This window comes from Bos javanicus, chromosome 8, assembly GCF_032452875.1.
Source record: "Bos javanicus breed banteng chromosome 8, ARS-OSU_banteng_1.0, whole genome shotgun sequence".
NCBI lineage: Eukaryota > Metazoa > Chordata > Mammalia > Artiodactyla > Bovidae > Bos > Bos javanicus.
The window spans coordinates 112,688,034-112,707,864 of NC_083875.1; the positions used below are offsets into that span (position 1 = coordinate 112,688,034).

At 56.1% G+C, this 19,831-nt stretch overlaps 1 protein-coding gene and 1 long non-coding RNA gene across 17 annotated transcripts in view; one reads left to right on the top strand and one right to left on the bottom strand.

Moving 5' to 3' along the window:
- Positions 1-6,894, top strand: part of MYT1L (myelin transcription factor 1 like) — a 396,883-nt gene extending 389,989 nt beyond the window's left edge. For 11 of the 16 annotated variants that reach the window (XM_061426756.1, XM_061426757.1, XM_061426755.1 and 8 more), the window contains 2 exons: positions 3,639-3,782; positions 4,088-6,894. In XM_061426756.1, coding sequence (XP_061282740.1) covers positions 3,639-3,782; positions 4,088-4,228 — 285 coding nt within the window. In that variant the 3' untranslated portion in view covers positions 4,229-6,894. The remainder of the gene's footprint in view (positions 1-3,638; positions 3,783-4,087) is intronic. The other 5 variants (XM_061426765.1, XM_061426766.1, XM_061426773.1 and 2 more) reach the window with 1 other exon arrangement.
- On the bottom strand, positions 5,723-19,824 carry LOC133253264 (uncharacterized). The gene is made up of 2 exons (XR_009738262.1): positions 17,410-19,824; positions 5,723-7,624 (listed from the first exon to the last, which is right to left on the bottom strand). It is a non-coding gene; the product is annotated as an uncharacterized LOC133253264 (long non-coding RNA).
- Between the last annotated feature and the right edge of the window lie 7 nt (positions 19,825-19,831).

Below are 19,831 nucleotides of genomic sequence, written 5' to 3' on the forward strand. Positions count from 1 at the left end.
CACAGCCTTTCTGGGACCCTGCCTATGGGCTCAGGCATCAGGGACAGGCTGCTGCTGGTCCTTGCCCCCTGGGGGCACAGCCCCTCCAGGGTGGGAAGGTTGGAGACCCCACTGCCTGGCTTTCTGGTGCCCCCCTGCCCTGCCGCCCCCACGGTGCCAGTGACACCCAGGGAGGGAGAGGGCCTCGCTGCTGTGCTATGACCGGAGGTGCAGGCAGAGCTCAGTGGGGCCCCCTGACCACACTGGACACCCAGTGATGGATACGAGACAAAGGTCATGGCGCCTGCCACCCCACCCCCAGCCTGGAACCCAGACCACCTGAGCCTCACCCTTACCTGTGTTAACTGCGGGTTCCGTGTGAGCTTTCAGTGCAGAAGCAGGCTCTGGTTCTGCTGCCTCAAAGGCATGAATGTCAGTCTGACCCGCGTTTTACTCCTGCAGAGGCTGCGGGAGACCAGGGTCCCTGCAGGGTCCTGGATCCCGAGCTCAGAAGAGCTCAGTGGTCTCTCCATCAGAAGTGCTCAGGACAGTGCTTCCCTGGCGCCCAGTGCCAGGACTCGGCAATTCCAAGGCAAGGGGCACAGGTTCAGTCCCTGGCCAGGGAACCAAGAGCCCTAAAGCTTTGTGGCTTGGCAAAAACAAATTTTTTTTTTCAAGTGTAGAGTTATGTATACTTTTTGTTTCATCAAATCAGTACTTGCTTAGCTCTGTGTATGTCTCTTACACGTCTTAGCTCTATCGTGAGCCCGGGCGAGAGGTCATGTTCACAGGCACACACGGTCCTCGGGTCCTCGTCCCTCCGCTGCAGGAAGCCTGCTGCTTGTCACACACATAGACGAGGATGCTCCCAATAGCAGGGGGGCCTGTCCACCACACCCCCTCCCTGTCCACCCCCGCCCTCCCCAGGCTGAGGACCTTGAGCTGACGGCACGGGGCTCCTGACCCGCAGAACAGGCTGCCTCCAGCCCCTCCCCAAGCCCCGGGTGCCCCGGACAGATGGCCGGGCCATTCCTCCACCAGAGCCAGCCTTGGCCTCTCCTGGGCTGGATGATGCCAGACGCCCAGTACCCACGGCTGCCTCGGGGTGGGCTTGAGAGGAAGGTGCCGGCTCCGCCCTCCTGCTCGGAGCCCCGTGGGAGTGCGGTCAGCCCTTCCACCCCGAGGGGCCAGCCGCGGGGGACGCTGACCCCCTGGCAGCACTCTGCCCGCCCCCTGTTCCACCTGTGCTCCAACTCAGAGCAGTTCCTGGGGTGCTAGGTTTTCCTCTGAACCCTGCTGGGTCAGAAGCCCAGGACAACGAGTGTCCTTCCATGGGAAACACTCTCACCTAGAGACGTGCCTATTGACAAGTGCTGTTGCTCCTGATGGAGAAGGAAACGGCAACCCACTCCAGTATTCATGCCTGGAAAATCCCATGGACCGAGGAGCCTGGTGGGCTACAATCCATGGGGTCGCAAAGAGTCGGACACGACTGAGCGACTTCTGTGTGTGTGTGTGTGTGTGTGTTGCTCCTGAATCCACAAAGAGCCAGATCTCGCCTGGCGAACCTGGGAAAGCTGAAGCCAGGGACTCCCTCAGACCCCAGCTGCTTGGGATCCCTGGATGTGGGCAGGGACACCATATATGAGAAATCAGAGTTTAGAGCTGATGAGCAGAGATTTGGGTAATCTGGGGCAGTCGGTGGGTGCCATTTGGAGGCGCCAGGCTGTGAGCTTGGTGTCCAGCAGACAGTCCTGTTCCCATGCCTCTCCTCTGAGGCCAGTCTGGGGACCCATGGAGCCCAGCACACATGCTGTGACCTCCAGGAGCTCCCTGTTCGGTTCCATCGCTGGGTCCCTCCAACCTTCGCAGAGCAAGCAGCTCTCCAGCCTTCTTTGCAGTAAGTGAGGGCTGGTTGTCTGGTGGCAGGCAGAGGCCAGGAGGGTGCACAGCAATGGTTACATCCTCTCTGGCAGGTTAGAGGAAGGGGGGGCGGTCAGGAAGCCATGCCAGACCCTTCTTTGAGGCAGGGAGGCAGTGACACCATACAGGCCGCTAGGGACCCCTGCCTCATGACTACAGACAGGATCAGTTGAGTCGCTCAGTCGTGTCCAACTCTTTGGGACCCCAGGGACTGTAGCACGCCAGGGCTCCCTGTCCATCACTAACTCCCAGAGCTTGCTCAAACTCATGTCCATTGAGTCGGTAATGCCATCCAACCATCTCATCCTCTGTCCTCCCCTTCTCCTTCTGCCTTCAGTCTTTCCCAGCATCAGGGTCTTTTCTAATGAGTCAGTTCTTCACATCAGGTGGCCAAAGGATTGGAGTTTCAGCTTCAGCATCAGTCCTTCCAATGAATATTCAGGACTGATTTCCTTTAGGATGGACTGGTTGGATCTCCTTGCAGTCCAAGGGGCTCTCAAGAGTCTTCTCCAACACCACAGTTCAAAGGCATCAATCCTTCGGTGCTCAGCTTTCCTTACAGTCCAACTCTCACATCCATACATGACCACTGGAAAAACCATAGCCTTGACTAGACAGACCTTTGTTGTCAAAGTAATGTCTCTGCTTTTTACTATTCTGTCTAGGTTGGTCATAGCTTTTCTTCCTAGGAGCAAGCATCTTTTAATTTCATGGCTGCAGTCACCATCTGCAGTGATTTTGGAGCCCAAGAAAATAAGTCTGTCACTGTTTCCATTGTTTCCCCATCTGTTTGCCATAAAGTGATGGGATCAGATGCCATGATCTTAGTTTTTTGAATGTTGAGTTTTAAGCCAGCTTTTTCACTCTCTCTTTCACTTTCATCAAGAGGCTCTTGAGTTCCTCTTTGCTTTCTGCCAAAATGGTGGTGTCATCTGCATATCTGAGGTTATCGATATTTCTCCCGGAAATCTTGATTCCAGCTTGTACTTCATCCAGCCCAGCATTTCTCATAATGTACTCTGCATAGAAGTTAAATAAGCAGGGTGACAACATACATCAATATACAGCGTTGATGTATTCCTTTCCCAATTTGGAACTAGTCTGTTGTTCCATGTCCGGTTCTAACTGTTGCTTCTTGACCTGTGTACAGATTTCTCAGGAGGCAGGTCAGGTGGTCTGGTATTCCTATCTCTTGAAGAATTTTCCAATTTGTTGTGATGCACACAGTCAGTCTTTGGCGTTGTCAGTAAAGCAGTAGATGTTTTCTCTGGAGAGGATAGTGACTCACAAGTAAACAATATTTCAGGACTTCTCTGCGCAGCATTAGACTCAGCCTAAGAAGAAGAAGTGTTAGCCCCACGTCCTAAGGCACTAATCCAGACAGATCGTCCTGTCATGCCAGCAGAAAGGCCCGGGTGGCACAAGGCCGGTCCTCACACGATCGTTTGTGCTCAGTGGCCAGAAGACCTTGTAAAACCTGCATGAAAGCTGAGACGACCTGGCAACCTCGCCCACCCTCATGCACTGGTTCCTTTTCAGAGAGACCAGCTGTTAGGGTCCAGGTGCCGAGGGCTCGAGCGTGAGGACTCAAAGCACACCAAGTGACCCCTTCAGCGTCCAGCCCTTCACACGGAGAACTCTGGATTTGAGCAAAGAGGCTGCATCCCCGCGTGGGCCCCCGAGGCCTCTCGCTGGGGGCGGCTTGTGTTACATGTCGTGTGGTCTGTGCGTTTCAGATCACCACCATGGAGTCCAGCCTCAAGACCATCGAGGAGGAGAACAAGGTGATCGAGCAGCAGAATGAGTCGCTCCTGCACGAGCTCGCCAACCTCAGCCAGTCCCTGATCCACAGCCTCGCCAACATCCAGCTGCCGCATATGGTAAGTGACCGGCGCCGGGCGGAGGCCCCTGGGGGCCGCGCGCAGTGCTCATCCTAGCGTAGCTGTCTGTCTGTCTGTCCTCGTGGTTCTCAGACCTCAGATGCTTGTGGTTACCTCCCCCAAACCGTACCGTGAACCGCTCTGGTGGGGCTGATTGGTAAATCCCCTAAGGTTAAGTTGCTCTGAAAGGCCTTTTAAGTAAGATAAGGACAGTGGCGTTAGGCTGGGATACTATTTTATGCTGATGTGAATATCCTATTGAGAAAATAAAAGTTGCATATGAACTACTATTTAATATCTCGTAGGATCCAATCAATGAACAAAATTTTGATGCATACGTGACTACTTTGACGGACATGTATACAAATCAAGACCGTTATCAGAGCCCAGAAAATAAAGCTCTACTGGAAAATATAAAGCAGGCTGTGAGAGGAATTCAGGTCTGAACAGCTGCTGTAGTGGTGGAATCTTGCTTAAAAAACGATGCCTCTTGTTCTTTGCTGCTGTAATTTACCAGAAAGTGTTATATATTTATTTCTGTTTGAAACAGTGTTATGCTTACAAGACTTCATAATGATTTTATGTCTTGCTTTAAAGATAGTACCTGCAGAATAGTTTTGGAATACATTCACATTTTTGTACGTTTTCATATAAGCTGACATAGTGTGACATGCCATGTAATGTTTATAGCTGCTAATGTATGCACATTTGGGGGTATATATATTTCTGAAGAGGTAAGCCGATCAAAATAAATAGAGTGTACATTCTTTTTAATGCTTTAGTGATTAAATGTTTAGTATTTTGAACTGAAATGGACACACACACACACACACACAAACAGCTCTGAATGATCATTTGGTGGCCCTGCAGCCACTTTTTAGATGTTATCGTTTTGCCTCATGTTGGAGGATCTTACGGAATTTAAGAAATACATTTTGTGTGCATATTGTTTCATAGCAAGAATTGGTTGCAAAAAAAATGCTTTATTTTTGAACCATGCTTGGAAATATTATGTGATTTTTTTGTTTGTTTGTTTTAGGAGGATGGTGTATGGTGGGGGCAATAAATGAGGTTTTTTGCATTCCAAGGAAATGCCATATGGATTAACTGTAAGAAATGAGATAAGTAATTTATTGTAAGACAACATCAAGCCATGGAAACTTGGCAGAAGATTCAAAGCAGCTTAAACAGCACTTTTAAATTAACTCCTGAGCGTTACATGGTGTGACGGTGGGACCTTCAGCTAAGACAGGGGCAGAGTAGAGGTGGACGACCCGAAGACGCCTCCTCCTCTCTCGGGCGCTTTGGAGCAACCTTCTCCTCCCTCCCCGAGGGCTCCTCGCCCTCGGAACCGTCTGTTACCCAACAGAATCCGTGTGTTTTCCTTTGCGCTCAAAGATCCTTTGAGACTCTTTCTCTCCCCTCCCACCTTATCCAGTTACCATTCCTGTTGTCGCTGTCGTGAGTTTCCCGTGGGGGATAAAGGCAGACGGTGCCAGTCCTCGCGTGACCGGGCTGAGCGGCGGGCCGGCCTGGGTGGGAGAGCGGCGCAGACCGGCGCCCCGCCCGGCGCTGGCCTCGGGAGCGCGTGCAGTCCAGAGGCGGCGGCGCTCCACGTGCGGCCGCCCCGCGGGGCCCGCGGACCTAGAACGTTCGCATAGCCTTGCTCGCTCGGTGCGACCTTCTCTAGGAACGAATGCCGTCAGATGGTGGGAGTAACTAAATGCCCTTCAGCACTTTTTGCTTTACACTAGATCATCTCAGACTCGTTTCCACCCTGCAGACTGACTGTTCCCCGACGACTGCACTCCGCGATGCGGAAGACCGCTTTCCACCGCCGCGCTCCCCTTCCTCGCGCGTCCCCGGGACGACCTGTCGTGTTTTCGATTGCTGTTGACTTGATTTACATGTGATAGCATTCTTCCTTCCATGTCTTGATGTTATGCAGGAAGTACAAAAGTACTTTAAAATTTTGTTATGAAAAAAAAAAAGATGGGTTTTGTAAAAATTAAAAAAAAATATTTTTAGCAGAACAGGACTTACAGGGTCATTGTCCCCACAGCGTGCCAGTCGACTATTTGCACTTACCTTGTCCTATATATCCGTACGGAGGTGTGCAATTCCCGTGTCAGTAGCCTCGTGACTCTGACCCTGGAGGAATCCGAGGAGGCCTCCCCGCTGACCTGATGATGCTACGGGACATTACAGGGACCTCACCACAAATACTCTGATACAATACTCAACCTCGGTATATATATATGTATAAATACATGTACATCCCAGCGGCACTTTATACTGTTCACTGTACAAAAGCTTACAGTTTTCCAGGAGGACTTTAATAATTAGCTGGGAGAAGATTGTGTGATGACTCGGGCGCCGCGGCGCCTTCCCTGCGGGGCCTCTTTCTGTTGTGTGATTCGTTGTAGCTGCCCTGCTCAGAATTGCCTTTTTGAGAGCTGAAGCCAGGTGCGCCTCGCCACCTGCGGCCACATATCCCGTCCGGGGCGGCCTCCGCGCGGCCCCCGTTGTTCATATCGGCACATGCATCTCCCCGCCCCGTCGTTGTCTGCAGCTTCTTTGCCAATTATAGTGATGCTTTTCGTAGCGTAATAGGTAGTATCAGTTTGGGATTCTAATTGTTCTCACCTATGTACAATGGAAAGGGGTTTTAAGCACAAATCTGCTGCTCATCTAACGTTGGTACATAATATCAAATCAAAGTTATCTGTGACTATTATATAGGGATCACAAAAGTGTCACATATTAGAATGCTGACCTTTCATATGGAATTATTGTGAGTCATCAGAGTTTATTTATTATAACTTATTGTTCATATTCATTTCTAAGTTAATTTAAGTAATCATTTATTAAGACAGAATTTTGTATAAATATTTATCGTGCTCTCTGTGGAACTGAAGTTTGATTTATTTTTGTACTACACGGCATGGGTTTGTTGACACTTTAATTTTGCTATAAATGTGTGGAATCACAAGTTGCAGTGATATTCATTTTTAAATTGTGAACTTTGTACAAATTTTGTCATGCTGGATGTTAACACATCTTACTCTAAATAAAAAAGGTGTTACCACATTTGTAGCACGAAGGGTCTCTAGCTGCGTGTGCATCTTCACTGAGTCTGGAAGCGCGTGGGGTCTGGGGCAGCGGGCGTTTCTCCCCAGCCACGGCCGCTTCTGCGACGACATTGCTGCAGGCTGACCCGTCTACCCTGAGGTCCATGAGCACAGACGGGACTGTTCCTGGAAGCGCTGCCCCTGAGCTTGTCCAGAAGCCACGTGACACCTCTTGCCGTCACCCCGACTGTTTCCTCTCGAGGTCACGTCTGATGCGGGTGTCCCCCCAGAGCACGGACATCCTCACAGATGCAGATGCCCCTCCCGATGGACACAGTCATCATGCAGCATGCATCCACGTCCCAAGGTTCGCACCCGTCCCAGATCTCCCCGGGCCTGGGGTGCAGAGGCTCACAGCTCTCCCAGCTGCCACAGGGCCACCCCTGGCCCCTCGGCGCCGAGCGGCTCCCCGGCCTTCCTGGAGTCCCAGCAGCACTTTGTGCTCCGAGATTCCACGCCCTCTGAGCCCGTCTTTCAGCAGGTGTTGCCCATATCTTACACCTGGCACTGGGTCAGCTGCACCAGGGTGGATGGAGTGTGGGGTCCTGGGGGGCAATTTAGGGTCCCGCCACCCCGTCTCTTCAGACCATGGGGCACACCTCCGTGAAAGGGCGCGTCTTCAGGATCACGGAAGTTCAACAGATGGCGGAACATCGAGGAGCTGCTGTCGTGACTGAAATCTTTCAGCTTGGTGGTCGAAAGCATCTTGCCCTGAAAATCAGTGTAAACATGACGGAAAGCAGGTTAGCAAGAAGGTCAGAAATCTTACAAAATTCTTGACCTGGTGATTCCAGATGTCCCTCCTAAAATACCAAAACAATTGAAAATGCACTGAAATAAGTGAAACCAACCCCCAAAGTCCTAGTACAGAGGGAGGCTGGAGCAGATGAGATAAAGGCACTTCATGGAACATCATGGTGTTACCAGAAATGACGGTTACAAATCCACACTAACACGATGCTTGTGATGAAGGGGACAGCACAGAGAACAAAATGACGCGGCGGTGAAGAAACAGCTGAGTGGCAACAAGGTTGGGTCAAACCAGCGTGTGTTAGTGCTTCCGGTGGTCCTGCCAGCCCCCTGAGCCTGGGGAGGTGGGGGGTCTGTCCAGTCCTGCTCTCCTCCTCGGCCCCGAGTAGCAAACCAAAGCCGGGGAACCATGGGCCCCTGGGAAACCAAAGTTGGGGGTGAGGAGGCGGGCCAGAAGCCAGGGTCCCTCTAGTGCGAATGGGGTGACGGGGCAGCAGCCACACGGGTCCTGGGCCTCTGGTCTGAAACAGCCCTCCTGATGGATCCTGCCAGGCACGCACCAACAGAGCCGGCCGCGACCACGCTTTTCTCACCCTGGATCAGGCGCGGTGTTTTAGAAAGTAAAGATCCGGAGTGTGCATTCCAGGGTGTTTGGGAGAAGAGGCTCCAGGGTTACTCCACATCTGCAGCACGTACCCCCGGGGTCACCCCACACTCCTCACCACGTGCCCCCCGGGGTCACCCCCCACACCTCACCACGTGCCCCCGGGGTCACCCCACACTCCACACCACGTGCCCCCCGGGGTCACCCCACACTCCTCACCACGTGCCCTCCACCCCGGGCAGTGAGGAGGCCTGGATGATGCGGATGCTCTGCGCGCCCATGACTCCATTGGCAGCTCCCCTCTGGAGCCCAAAGCAGCCTCCTGCCTCCTCCCGGGAGCCCTGTCACCAGGAGCAGCAGAGCCCTTAGTGAGCAGAGCCTCTCGGCTCCCTGGGGCCTGGTCCCTGGTCCCTGTCCCTCTGCGGCAGGAGGCCCGGAGCTGTCAGGGTCCTGGGACGGTCCACTCCCTCCACACTCAGCTCTGGGGGTGCGGACCTTTCAGTGCAGCAGAGCAACACGGGGGAGCCCCGGGCCTGAAGCAAGTTAAAAGGTACATCGAGGAAAGCAAACGTGACTCTTTGTCCTTTCTCCTTTTACGTTTGCACAGCTTTAGATCTGGAAGTTTCTTCACAAAAACCATCGCGCAAAGTCTCTCTGAGTGACCAGATTAGCAGCCTCGTTTCCTTGTGTGTGGTTCGTCCCTCCCACCCCAGTTCTACTGGGAGGCAATCGACATGCAGGTGTGCATGTGATGGTGGGACATCTGCCCTGTGAGCTGCTCACGTTCAGCAGTCGTCCCCTCGCACAGACACAACACAGAGAAAGGGCCAGAAAGAGGCCACAATCCTTTCTTTCCTCTGGGATGAGGGCTCATGGAACCCATGGTCCTCAGGCCCTACAGCAGCTTGAGCTCTGCTCCCGGCTCTGCGGTCGTCCCAGCACCAAATCACCCTGTAACTGGGAGTTTGCACCTTCCTCCCATTACCTGGGTCGGAAAGATCTGCTGGAGAAGGGACAGGCTCCCCACTCCAGTATTCTCAGGCTTCCCAGTGGCTCAGCTGGTAAAGAATCTGCCTTCAGTGCAGGAGACCTGGGTTCGATCCCTGGGTTGGGAAGATCCCTGGAGAAGTAAAAGGCTACCCACTCCAGTATTCCTGGGCTTCCCTGGTGGCTCAGCTGGGAAAGACTCCACCTGCAGTGCAGATCCTGGTTCAATCCTGGCTTGGGAAGATCTGCTGGAGAAGGGATAGGTTACCCACTTCAGTATTCTTGGGCTTCCCTTGTGGCTCAGCTGGTAAAGAATCTGCCTGCAATGAGGGAGACCCGGGTTAGATCCCTGGGTTGGGAAGATCCCCTGGAGAAGGGAAAGGCTCCTCACTCCAGTACTCTGGCCTGGAGAATTCCACGGACTGTATAGTCCCTGGGGTCGCAATTGAGCGACTTTCACTTTCACCAAAATGCCCCAAAAGTTATTGGTCACTGTATAAGCTGAATGGAATGTAAAAACAACATGAAGATCAACTCCCACCAGAATCAATGCAGATAAGGCAAACCTGCCTGATATGAGGAAGCCAACACATCCCAGCTCCTGGGAGCTCCTTTTTCGTGTCCAACGCAGCATCCTGTGCCAGCACCTCTCAGCTGGTCTGAAGGAGCCCTGGCTCATGTCCAGCCAAACGCTGTGGTCTCCTCTCTATCTTTAGAGTCCTCTCCAGGCTCTGATCTCCGCCTCAGTTCTTAATTTTCTAATGACTTCTTTTCCTTATCTACGTGTTTGCTTTTTCTTTCTATGTAATATAAATACTCCTTAAGTTGCCTCAAAATGATTTTTTGAGTAAGGAAAAATTTTTGAATTGAGCTTGGACATGGGAAAAGATTTGGGATAAATGACAATCCAGTTGATTTTTCAGTTTAACAGAAGTAGGTTCTTGATTATAAAGGAGCAAGAAGGTAATAGATTATCTGAGAAGATAATAGATTATCAACAGGAGGACCTAGAAAATAAGAAGTTTAAGTTGATGAACAATTAATCAGTCAATCTAAGAAAAAAATGGAAAACTTTATTTGAGCCGATTCAAGGGTTATGACCTGAGGAGCATCTCAGAAAGCCCTGAGAACTGGTCCACCCACCAGAAATCAAGGCACAGTTACGAACGATTTTTGAGCCAGGGGACTGTACGTCAAAGCAATGGTACATGGTCAGATGCAAGCGTCATCACTGCAGTGGTTCATGTGACCTCGTCTGAGATTACCAACAAGTGTTCTCGATAAAGAGTCGTCTTGCTGATGCTGGCAGAAGGCTGCTCTTTAGCTGAGTGGGTATTCCTGCCGATGTGGTGGTCCAGGCGATGCCTAATGCAGGAGAGGAGGCCAGAGGGCAGAGAAGACTTTTCATGCTTCACTTTTCCTTGTCTTGTCATAAGACATGAGTTTTATTTCACATCGATATTCACAGGTGTTGCTGCTCCCTTGCCTGCCGGTGCAGACTCCCACGTGTCTCCCTGAAATCTCCCTTCCTCGCCCGGCTTGTGCTCTACCTGCTGCCTCACTGACGGGGCCAGACCGGCTGGTTAACCGGAAGCAACCAGACTTCCTGCTCCCGCCTTGCGTCTCCAGGGCTAGAGGAGCTGAATTCTGCAGTTCACTTGTGCTGGGAATCACGTCTTATCATTTGCTGTACTGCCAAAATACAAAAGTATTTCTGGGAATCCAGTGAAGTGTTGATTTGAAAATGTTCTTAAATACTTTCGGCTTATCTGATAAAAGCTCGAAAGATTAGCTCATGGGCACATTTTTGAATTTTTTCTTTTCTGCAGAACAAGGGGTAGAATTCCTTTCACTTTCAAGAATGAGAGCATGTCTCCTGAGTCTGGATCTGAATCTCAGCCTGTCTCATCCTTGATCCACGGACGGGCTCCGTGTCTTAGCTCCTCCCCACCCACCTATCCTTGATCCACGGACGGGCTCGGTGTCTTAGCTCTGGGGGTGTCTAGTCTCCCCCAGAGTCTGGTCCTGCCTCGGTCTGGGGTCCTCCACGTGCTACCGAATTGATTTGAGGGGACCCTGCTCAGGCCCCGGCCAGGCCGCGGCTCCCTGCTTTGGCAGGAGAATTTCCTTTCTCATTCAGGCTGGAGCAGCTAAAACCAAAGTCGAGATCAACACAGCGCAGTCTTTATTCAGTGGCCAAAGAACGGAAAAGCAGGAACCAAGTTCATGGAGCAATTCTTGCCCAACCCGGAGAGGGCGGTTTAATTCCCAAGAGTAGAGACAGAGGAGGAGCAATGCTAACGACGGGGAGGCATCGGGGCTTTTCCGAGGGAGCCGGCTGCCACCCCGTCTTGTCCTTTTCCAGTCTGCATCCTCCCACGGCCGCTGGTAGGTCTGTCATCTAGTATCTAAAGTAGTAAGACCAGCTTCGAGTGAGACTTGGGCTCTGCTGGAGGTCAGGCTTGTCACCACCGTGGTCCCCGCTGGTTCCAGCTGGGCTTGTTTTCTTGGTGTGTGGCTTCCACTCTCATCTCTGGACACTTTAATTCAGAGTTTTACATTCACTCCTGCCGAAGGTGAGGGTTTCCAGGTTCTGAGCAAAGACCTGCAGCAGCTCTGGCAACGTGAGCTTTGTCCTTGGCAGCGCACCCCCCTGGCGCCAGACTGGGCTTGCAGGGCTGTGAGCGAAACATGCTGCTGTGTATCAGCCTCTGCAGGTGGTGCCAGTGGTAACGCCCCACCTGCCAATGCAGGAAGATGCCCGGAGGAGACAGGACAACCCGCTCCAGTGTTCTTGCAGAGAATCCCGTGGACAGGGGAGCCTGGAAGGCTACAGTCCATGGGGCCGCAGAGTCAGACACGACTGAGCGACTAACGCTAACATGAGTAGACCAGCAATGTTGCAGCCACCCAACCACCACAGCTGCCCTGGAAAGTGAGTCCTGGGGGGACTTGGAGTGGAGACAAAGGGGCCGCAGCCACCCTGGGGCAGAGGGGCTCAGGGTGAGAAAGCCCAGGACACTGGCCCGGCAGGTCGTGAGCTGCACATCAAGGGAGTGGTGTCAGCGAGCCGACTCTTGCCTCTTCCCATTCATAGAAAGGGGCTAAATTCACCAACCTGAGATGCTTGGTTTTCTGTAATTAATAGTGTCTTCTGATGCTCTGACCCCCTGGTCTTTGTTGCAAAAGCTCTCATAGATCCTGGCTCCTCCCTCACCTCTTCAGAGCTCTCCCTGAAAGCCATCTGAGAGACTTACTCCCGGCAAGTCCTCAGCAAGCCAGCCCAGCAAAGCATCACTCTCAGCCCACCCTGGGAGTGTCCTCATTCCGGGCTCCCTGGGGGCTCACCACCAGGGTACAAGGGCAGCTTCAGTGGCCGGCTGTCTGCAACAATGTTTACTGTTATGGCAAAAAGGCTTTTTCATCCACAAGGGAAATCTCTGTTTGTAAGGGAGTCTCCTGTCTGAGTCAGGAGAGAAGGCTGATAGCAAATCACCAGAGACTTAAGTCTGCACAACAACCGTATCTGTATCTGTTAATTATTCTGAGTCCCCTTCCTACAACTGGCCTCCACACACTCTTTCTCAGCCTTAACTGAAGATGGTGAAAGTGTTAGTCACTCAGCCCTGTCCGACTCTGCGACCCCATGTGCTGCAGCCTGCCAGGCTCCTCTGTCCTTGGGATTCTCCAGGCTAGAATAATGGGGTGGGTAGCCATGCCCTCCTCCAGAGGATCTTCCCGACCCAGGGATCGAACCCTAATCTCTGGCACTGCAGGCAAATCCTCTGCCGTCTGAGCCCCAGGGAAGCCCAGTGGAAGACGGTACTTAGACCTGAACTCCAAGGCTCCTCTTTGAGATGCTCCCCGCCTGGGCGCCTCCGCTGTGGACAGGAGGTGCCCCCATGGGTAAACTTTCGATTTCCTTTTGCTAATCATTCATATTGCAAGGCCCCCAGCTGACACCCCAGGAGTGAAAACGGTCAGGACCCTGTGGGGCCCTCTCAGGTACGGAACCATTCTGGGTTCCCCCATTTCTTCCTGGAAACAGTCTTCAGCCTCCCAGACCTTCTTTTTGCTCCCAAGTGCAGATTCCAGCAGTAGCCAATCAGGGAAGGGAGGAGCGGCCAGCAAACAAAGGCGCAGTCTTGGGGGATGCAGAGTCCCGTCCCCCCAGGACTCACACGCTGGACACTGTGAGAGCCCCACCCCAGAGGACGGGCTGCAGGCTGAGCCCAGGGTCCCGGGCACTGCCCTGATCTCCCACCACCCCCCACCACTGGAAGGAAGGCACACACCCCACAGCCCCGCCCCACATCTTGCCCCTAAAACTGCCCCCTGAAGCCCACTGGGGAGTCTGGGTCTGCCGAAAAGAGCTGCCTGCTCCTCTGGCTCAGCCCCTCGGTGAACCTTCCTCTGCTCCAGGCTCGGTCGTTCTGATTGGCCCAGCCTCACGTCGGGCGCAGGGCCTTCAGCAGGAGGGCAGGAGCAGGCCCCGGCTTGGGAGCCCAGGAAAGCGGTGTTGAAGGACACCAGGGAAGCTCTGACTCCTTGGAAAAGACCCTGATGCTGGGAAAGGCAGGAGAAGAAGGAGTTGACAGAGAATGAGATGATTGCATGGCATCACCGACTTAATGGACATGAGTTTGGGTAAATTCTGGGAGTTGGTGATGGACAGGGAGGCCTGGCGTGTTGCAGTTCATGGCGTCGAAAAGAGTCGGACACGACTGAGCAACTGAACTGAACTGAACTGACCGAAGGAAGTTCTACTCTCAGCCCGGCTCCTCACAGCAGACGCTGACCCTGCTGGGCTCCGCTAAGATTTTCTCAAGGAGACCTGAAGGTCGGCTGACTCGGGGAACGCTGGTAGACATCCTGCTCAGGGCTCCGTGGGCGTCCAGGTCTGGGCCCCCCAGGCACCAATGGTCCAGCAAGAGCTCTCCAACCTCCCCTGCTCTGCGCCCACACGTGACATTCCTTCTGGAACATTCCTCAGGGGACCGGAGCTCCAGTCAGTGCAGGGGAGGGGGCGGAGGCTCACCTGCCGCTAGTGGTCAGTGACCGCGGACACAGCCCTCTGGAGTCTGTGCTGGGAGAGCCCAGGGTCAGGGAGCGCGGTGGAACCACAGGCTGAGCTCGCCTGCGGAAGACGATGACGTCCTGTTTCCCGTTTCTTTCGGACGTCTGTCCCAGGCCTTTGCACATGTGCATGCACCTTCTTCATGGTGGCAGGGAGCCCAGCACCTGAGAGCCCCGCTCTGGCTGTGACCCTCTGGACCCGGGCCTGCCATCCAGCCCCCAGGCAGGGGACAGGCCTGCAGCCAGCAGACCGAAAGCTAGAGCGGGTGGCACGCGCTCAGACACTCTAAGCGGAGGGTCCCCGCCTCCATGGTCTCCGGGAGTGTTGCCTGCGAGCCATTGCCTCGGGGCTCAAAGCCGTGGAGGGCGGGAAGCCGGGTCCTTGACCCTGGCGGCTCCGAAGACCAGCCTGTGAAATGGGCTGACTCCAGGCGGGGAGGCAGGAGAGGAGGTGCAGAAGTCAGGCGGGGGTTGGGAGAGTGTGCACAGGGGTCCCGGGAGAAACACAAGGGCCCCACCCTGAGAGACAGAGTGCGAGCAGATTCATGGGGAGGGGAGGACGCAGGCCTCGAGGGGCCTTTGCAAGAGAGCCGGTCTTGGAGGCGGGGTGGGAGGGTGGCAGCTTGCAACAGTCTGTCAGGGTGCGGTCCTGTGACAGCAGCCATCTGGGTGGTGAAACCCTTGGGGAGGGGGCCCCGGATGGTAGAGCTCCTGCTGGAGGACCTGAGCCCAGTGCCGGCGGGGCTGCAGGGGATGAGCATTCCAGGAGAACACAGGAGCCCTGGAGGACACGGCCCCAGGGAACCTGGGCTCCAGGGCCAGGCCCACTGCCGGCCAACCGCCACCCCTGCACCCATGCGGGCCCAGCTCCGAAGGGGCGGCCGGAGCCCCAGGGCCGAGCCCACTGGGGCTGCATCCATCTTAGGCTAAAAAGACTCCAAGCGGGTGTATTTAGTCATCTGGCGTGCTTCGATGACTGTTCTGAAGCAACCAATGTGAGCTTGAGCAAACTCCAGGAGACGGTGGAGGACAGGGAAGCCCGGCATGCTGCAGTCCATGGGGTCGGACACGACTTAGTGACTGAACAACAACTCCTTTCTTTTTTTAATGTAAGAAAAGAGGCTCTACCTGATGTAAGGACAACAGCTTCTCAACAAGTGGGTGCAGGACAGGGAAGCCGAGTGGGTTACAGTAAACACGGGCACGTGTCAGCCGGGAGGGCTGTAACTGGCGGCAAGCTGACCGCAGGCCCATTTGGCTGAGAAGAGTCTTCTAGTTCAGGACAATAAAGGGACGCCACGTGCACAGGGCTGAGTGCGCGCTCCCGGGGTGGGGGATTCAGGCGGCCCTGAAGCGGGGACGGGGCCCAGCGTGGCCGACGTCCTTGTCTGGGGTGAGACACAAGCGTGCAGGTCCGTGCGTCCTCCACAGACAGCCCTGCACTCCGGCTAATGCTAGATGCTAAGTCACTTCAGTCCTGTCCGACTCTGTGCGACCCCAGAGACAGCAGCCCACCAGGCTCCCCCGTACCTAGGATTCTCCAGGCAAGAACACTGAAATGGGTTGCCATTTCCTTCTCCAATGCATGAAAGTGAAAAGTAAAAGTGAAGTCGCTCAGCTCGGGCTTATCTGCAGATGTTTCTGGAGCGCAGAGCCCTGCCTGTGCCTGGGACGGAGCCACACCTAACCCGGCACGACCCCGCCCCCTTCATCCCCATAGGGAGCTCCCTGTGAAGCAGGCCCCTGTCTGTTCCTTCCCTTTCTTCAACGGGGGCAGCCTGGGGCGGGAGCAGCGGGCAACAGGGCCCTGGGCTCATCACCACCCTGCCTGGAGGCCTCTGTCTCTTAGCGCCCAGTCCTGCCTGTCATCACCACCCTGCCTGGCTGTCTGTCCAGCACCCAGTCCTGCCCGGAGCTCGGGGCGTGACCTGCTCTGGAAACGGGCCTGCTGCAGACGTGGCCAGCATCGGGGGGGGGCACCCCGGGCCCTAAGCCGGCATGTCCCTCCAAGGACAGGGAGATGGGGATGAGGACAGACCGGGGGAAGCCCTCCTGGAGACGGGCCGTGGCCGGCCGCCCGGTGCGGCCCCGCTAGCAGCACTAGGGGCTGCAGAGGGGCGGGGAGGAGCAAACCTTGACCTCTGGCCTCCAGGACTGTGGGGTCAGCCTTCTGCTGGCCACCATGCCGCCCGTGATGCCCTGGAGCACCTCCCCGGAGCACCTCCCCAGAGCACCTCCACGCCCTCCCCGCGGGCTGCCAGTAAGTGGGCTGGCGCCGGGCAGGAAGATGCCGGCGAGGCCCTGGGGAGGGGGGCAGTCTCAGGCACAGCCAGGTTCTCCAGGGCTGACTCACCGTCTGGGAATGGCCCCCCAGTCTCCAGACCCGGGAAGCCTCCCCGCCAGGAGGACACTCGTCCCCGGAGGGGGGGCGGCCCCCACACCTCTCGCCAGGCCCTCAGCACTGCCTGTGAGTGTGAGACGGCCTCCTCCCATGACAGACAGGAGCCCGGGGCTCCGAGAGGGTGAGACGGTCACCAGAGTCATGGAGCTTGGGAGGCCGCTGCCCAGTCTCTCTTGTTCTAAACCCCATGCTCCCTTCCTCACAGACTCCTGACGAGCGATGGGCAGACAGAAGGCAGGTTTGCCCTGGAAGTAGCAGGAAGTGCGGACTGTCCCTGGGGGCCCCTCGGGCACTTGGGTGTCTTCTCAGCACAGCCTGGGCCCCTGGGGGTCGGGGGGAGGGTGGCCCCTAAGCAGGGAGAAACTGGCCATCAGTCACCTCTGCCGGCTTGGGGCTGTGGCTGCGGGGGCGCCCAGCGTCCCCAGGAGGGTGCCCCCGTGGCCCTAGTGAGTCTCCAGAGAAGGCCAGCAGGGACCAGCGGGGCACAGGCTGGGCCCAGTGACCTGCAGGAGGGGGCCCCCACCACCAGCCAGCTCAGTAGGTGAGGTCAGGGCCTGGCAGGGGTGATGCCGAGTCAGCATCCCATCCCCTCCCTGCCCGTCATGCGTGATGGGGCCTGGACAAGACACGCTCTTCACTGAGCATCGGGTTTTGCATTTGCAAACTGGGGATACTCACATCTCTTCGGGATGTCACCGAGCTTAGATACTCAAGTATGCGGACAGCAGTCACGTGCAGGCCCGGCCCTGGGCGGGTGCTCAGACAGCAGGCGGGCGGGCGACCCACCCTCACGGCCGCGTGACGCTGTAGAGCTTGGGGTGCCGCTCACAGAGCACAGAGCATTCCACGGGGCTCCTGGTCTCTCTGAATGCACGTCTAAGCAGGCAGCACAATCACACCAGGAAGGAATTGTTTACTGCAGGACAGATAACAGGATCGCGGGCAGATAATGAGGCTCGGGAAGCGGTCTGCAGAGAGAAATGCAAACAGTCACGTGGGCTTGGGCAACAGAAAGCCTGGGAGGCTTGAGGGCCACAGTGAAGGGGAGAAGGTCAGGATCCCCGAGGTGCAAGGCCTCCCTGGGCCTCTAGGGGGCGGATGTGAGGCCTCCCTGGGCCTCTAGGGGGCGGACGCGGGACACACCGCCCAGGAGGTGCAGAAGCAGAGACAGCCCAGTAGGAAAGAGTGTCCCTGCTGAACTGGGAGGAGGGGAGGCTGGGAGGGGAGGGCGGGGGAGGGTAGGGCTCACAGAACCCCTCCTGCAGCGTGGGCACTGCTGGAGCACGCTTCAGAGGCAGGCCAGGAGGCTGGGAATTCAGGGGGCAGCGCATGCTGAGGCCGTGAGGCGGAATCTCTTCTCCAGGAAACCTCAGTGGTTTCTACTCTAAAGACCCTCAACTGAGTGGCTGAGGCTCCCCCACAGTACGGAGGGAGCTCCTCTTTGCCCAGGCTCACCACTGTCAGTCTCACCTACAAAACACCTTCAGCACAACACTGGGACTCATGTTTGATCAAACCACTGGGGGCGACAGCCCAGCCTGGACACGTATGAGCCACAGTGGTGCTGAACCGGACGTGTGCTGCTGCGGACGCCTGCTCCTGGGGTGGGTGGAAAGCGGCCTTTACCCGCTGAAACCTGGGGGGCCTGGAGACTTTGGGCTTGGGGAGGGGCGGCAGAGTCAAAGCAGCTGCACATTCTCTGTCCACTGCAGGAAGGGGGCCGGCAGGCCCAGGTGGGGTCCTAGCGGGGGATCCAGGGCGAGGGCCAGAGTTGGAACTGCTGGTGGTTATGGCAGGGAGGACGGAGAGCAGAAATTGACCGAGACCCAAGGAACAACTGGAATCCACAGGGATTTTCAACTCACACGTGTAGGTGAGGACCTCAGGGGTGACTGCTGGGGTCTGATGAAACATCTTAGAGGATCTCATCAGAGATTCAGAAGAAACAAGGACAGTGAAGTTTGGAGTTTCTGACCTAAGTTTGAAAATCATGCGGGGCAATCCGACGGCATTTGAGAAGGAGTGTGAAGCCCCGGGGGACTTGTGACTGTGAGCACACAGGCCGCCTGGCTGGCGTGTCTGAGCCCCTGGAGACTGGGAAGGCTGCTTCCAGTGGTTCCAGAACGCCAGCTTCGGGGGGGCCGGGCCAGCCCCCAGCTCAGCTCCCCCAGAGCCAGGCCCTGGGGACCACGGAGGGGCAGCAATCTGCTGACACAGGCAAGCGTCCGCCGCCCCATCCCCACAGCAGCCTGGGGAGACCACCTCTCTGCCAGTATTCAGACCGGCCACCAGACAGTGGGGGTCAGAACAGACCCAGGCTCCTCTCTGACGCTGGGACGTGGTGACCGTGGGGCTTTGGACTGGACCTCCTCAGCTGTAACTGGACCCTCAGGAGTCAAGTGTTAGAAAAGAGGGTCTCGGCCCAGGGCCCTTGCTGTGTCTTCTGGGGGCTCCAGCGAGGCCCCCTGGGGAGGCTGAGTGGGTTCCTCCAGCCGTGGCCACAAGGGAGGAAACTAAAGGACACTGAGCGTCCACCTGGGCCAACCCTAAACACAGACCTCTACCCAAACGTCTTCTAGGCTTCTCACCGTGCCCTGGGGTCCGCAGTGCGCAGGACAGGGCTAGGGCTGGGGCTGGCGCGGGGGCGGACAGGCCTCGTGGGCCCAGGCAGGGAGCCCGACCCTGGCTCTGATCCCCAGCGGCTTGTCTGGAGGCAGGTCTCCGAGAGACAGCCAGACAGAAACAGAGAGACGGAGAGAGACGCAGTGGAGGCAGGGGGCGAGAGAAAGGCAGAGAGGGGAGAGAGAGAGAAAGCGCTTGGAATCCTGCCTGGAACTTGCTTAGTCCTCTAACAGTGTTTTCTGAAACAACAAAAGCTCCTATTGCACACGTGTGGCAACGGCCGCTAGGCGAGGCCCCAGACCGTGAGCGCGGACCTGGGACTGGACCCCGGGGCCCAACCTGTCCTCCGCAGCGGGGGCCGCCGGGCCGCCGCGCTCCGGGCAGGAGGTCCTCGCCCCGCCCCGGCCCTGGGGAGGTGGGGGCGGGAAGGGCGGAGCCGCGCGCATGTGCACAGCTGGCGCCCCCCGCCCCCGGCGCA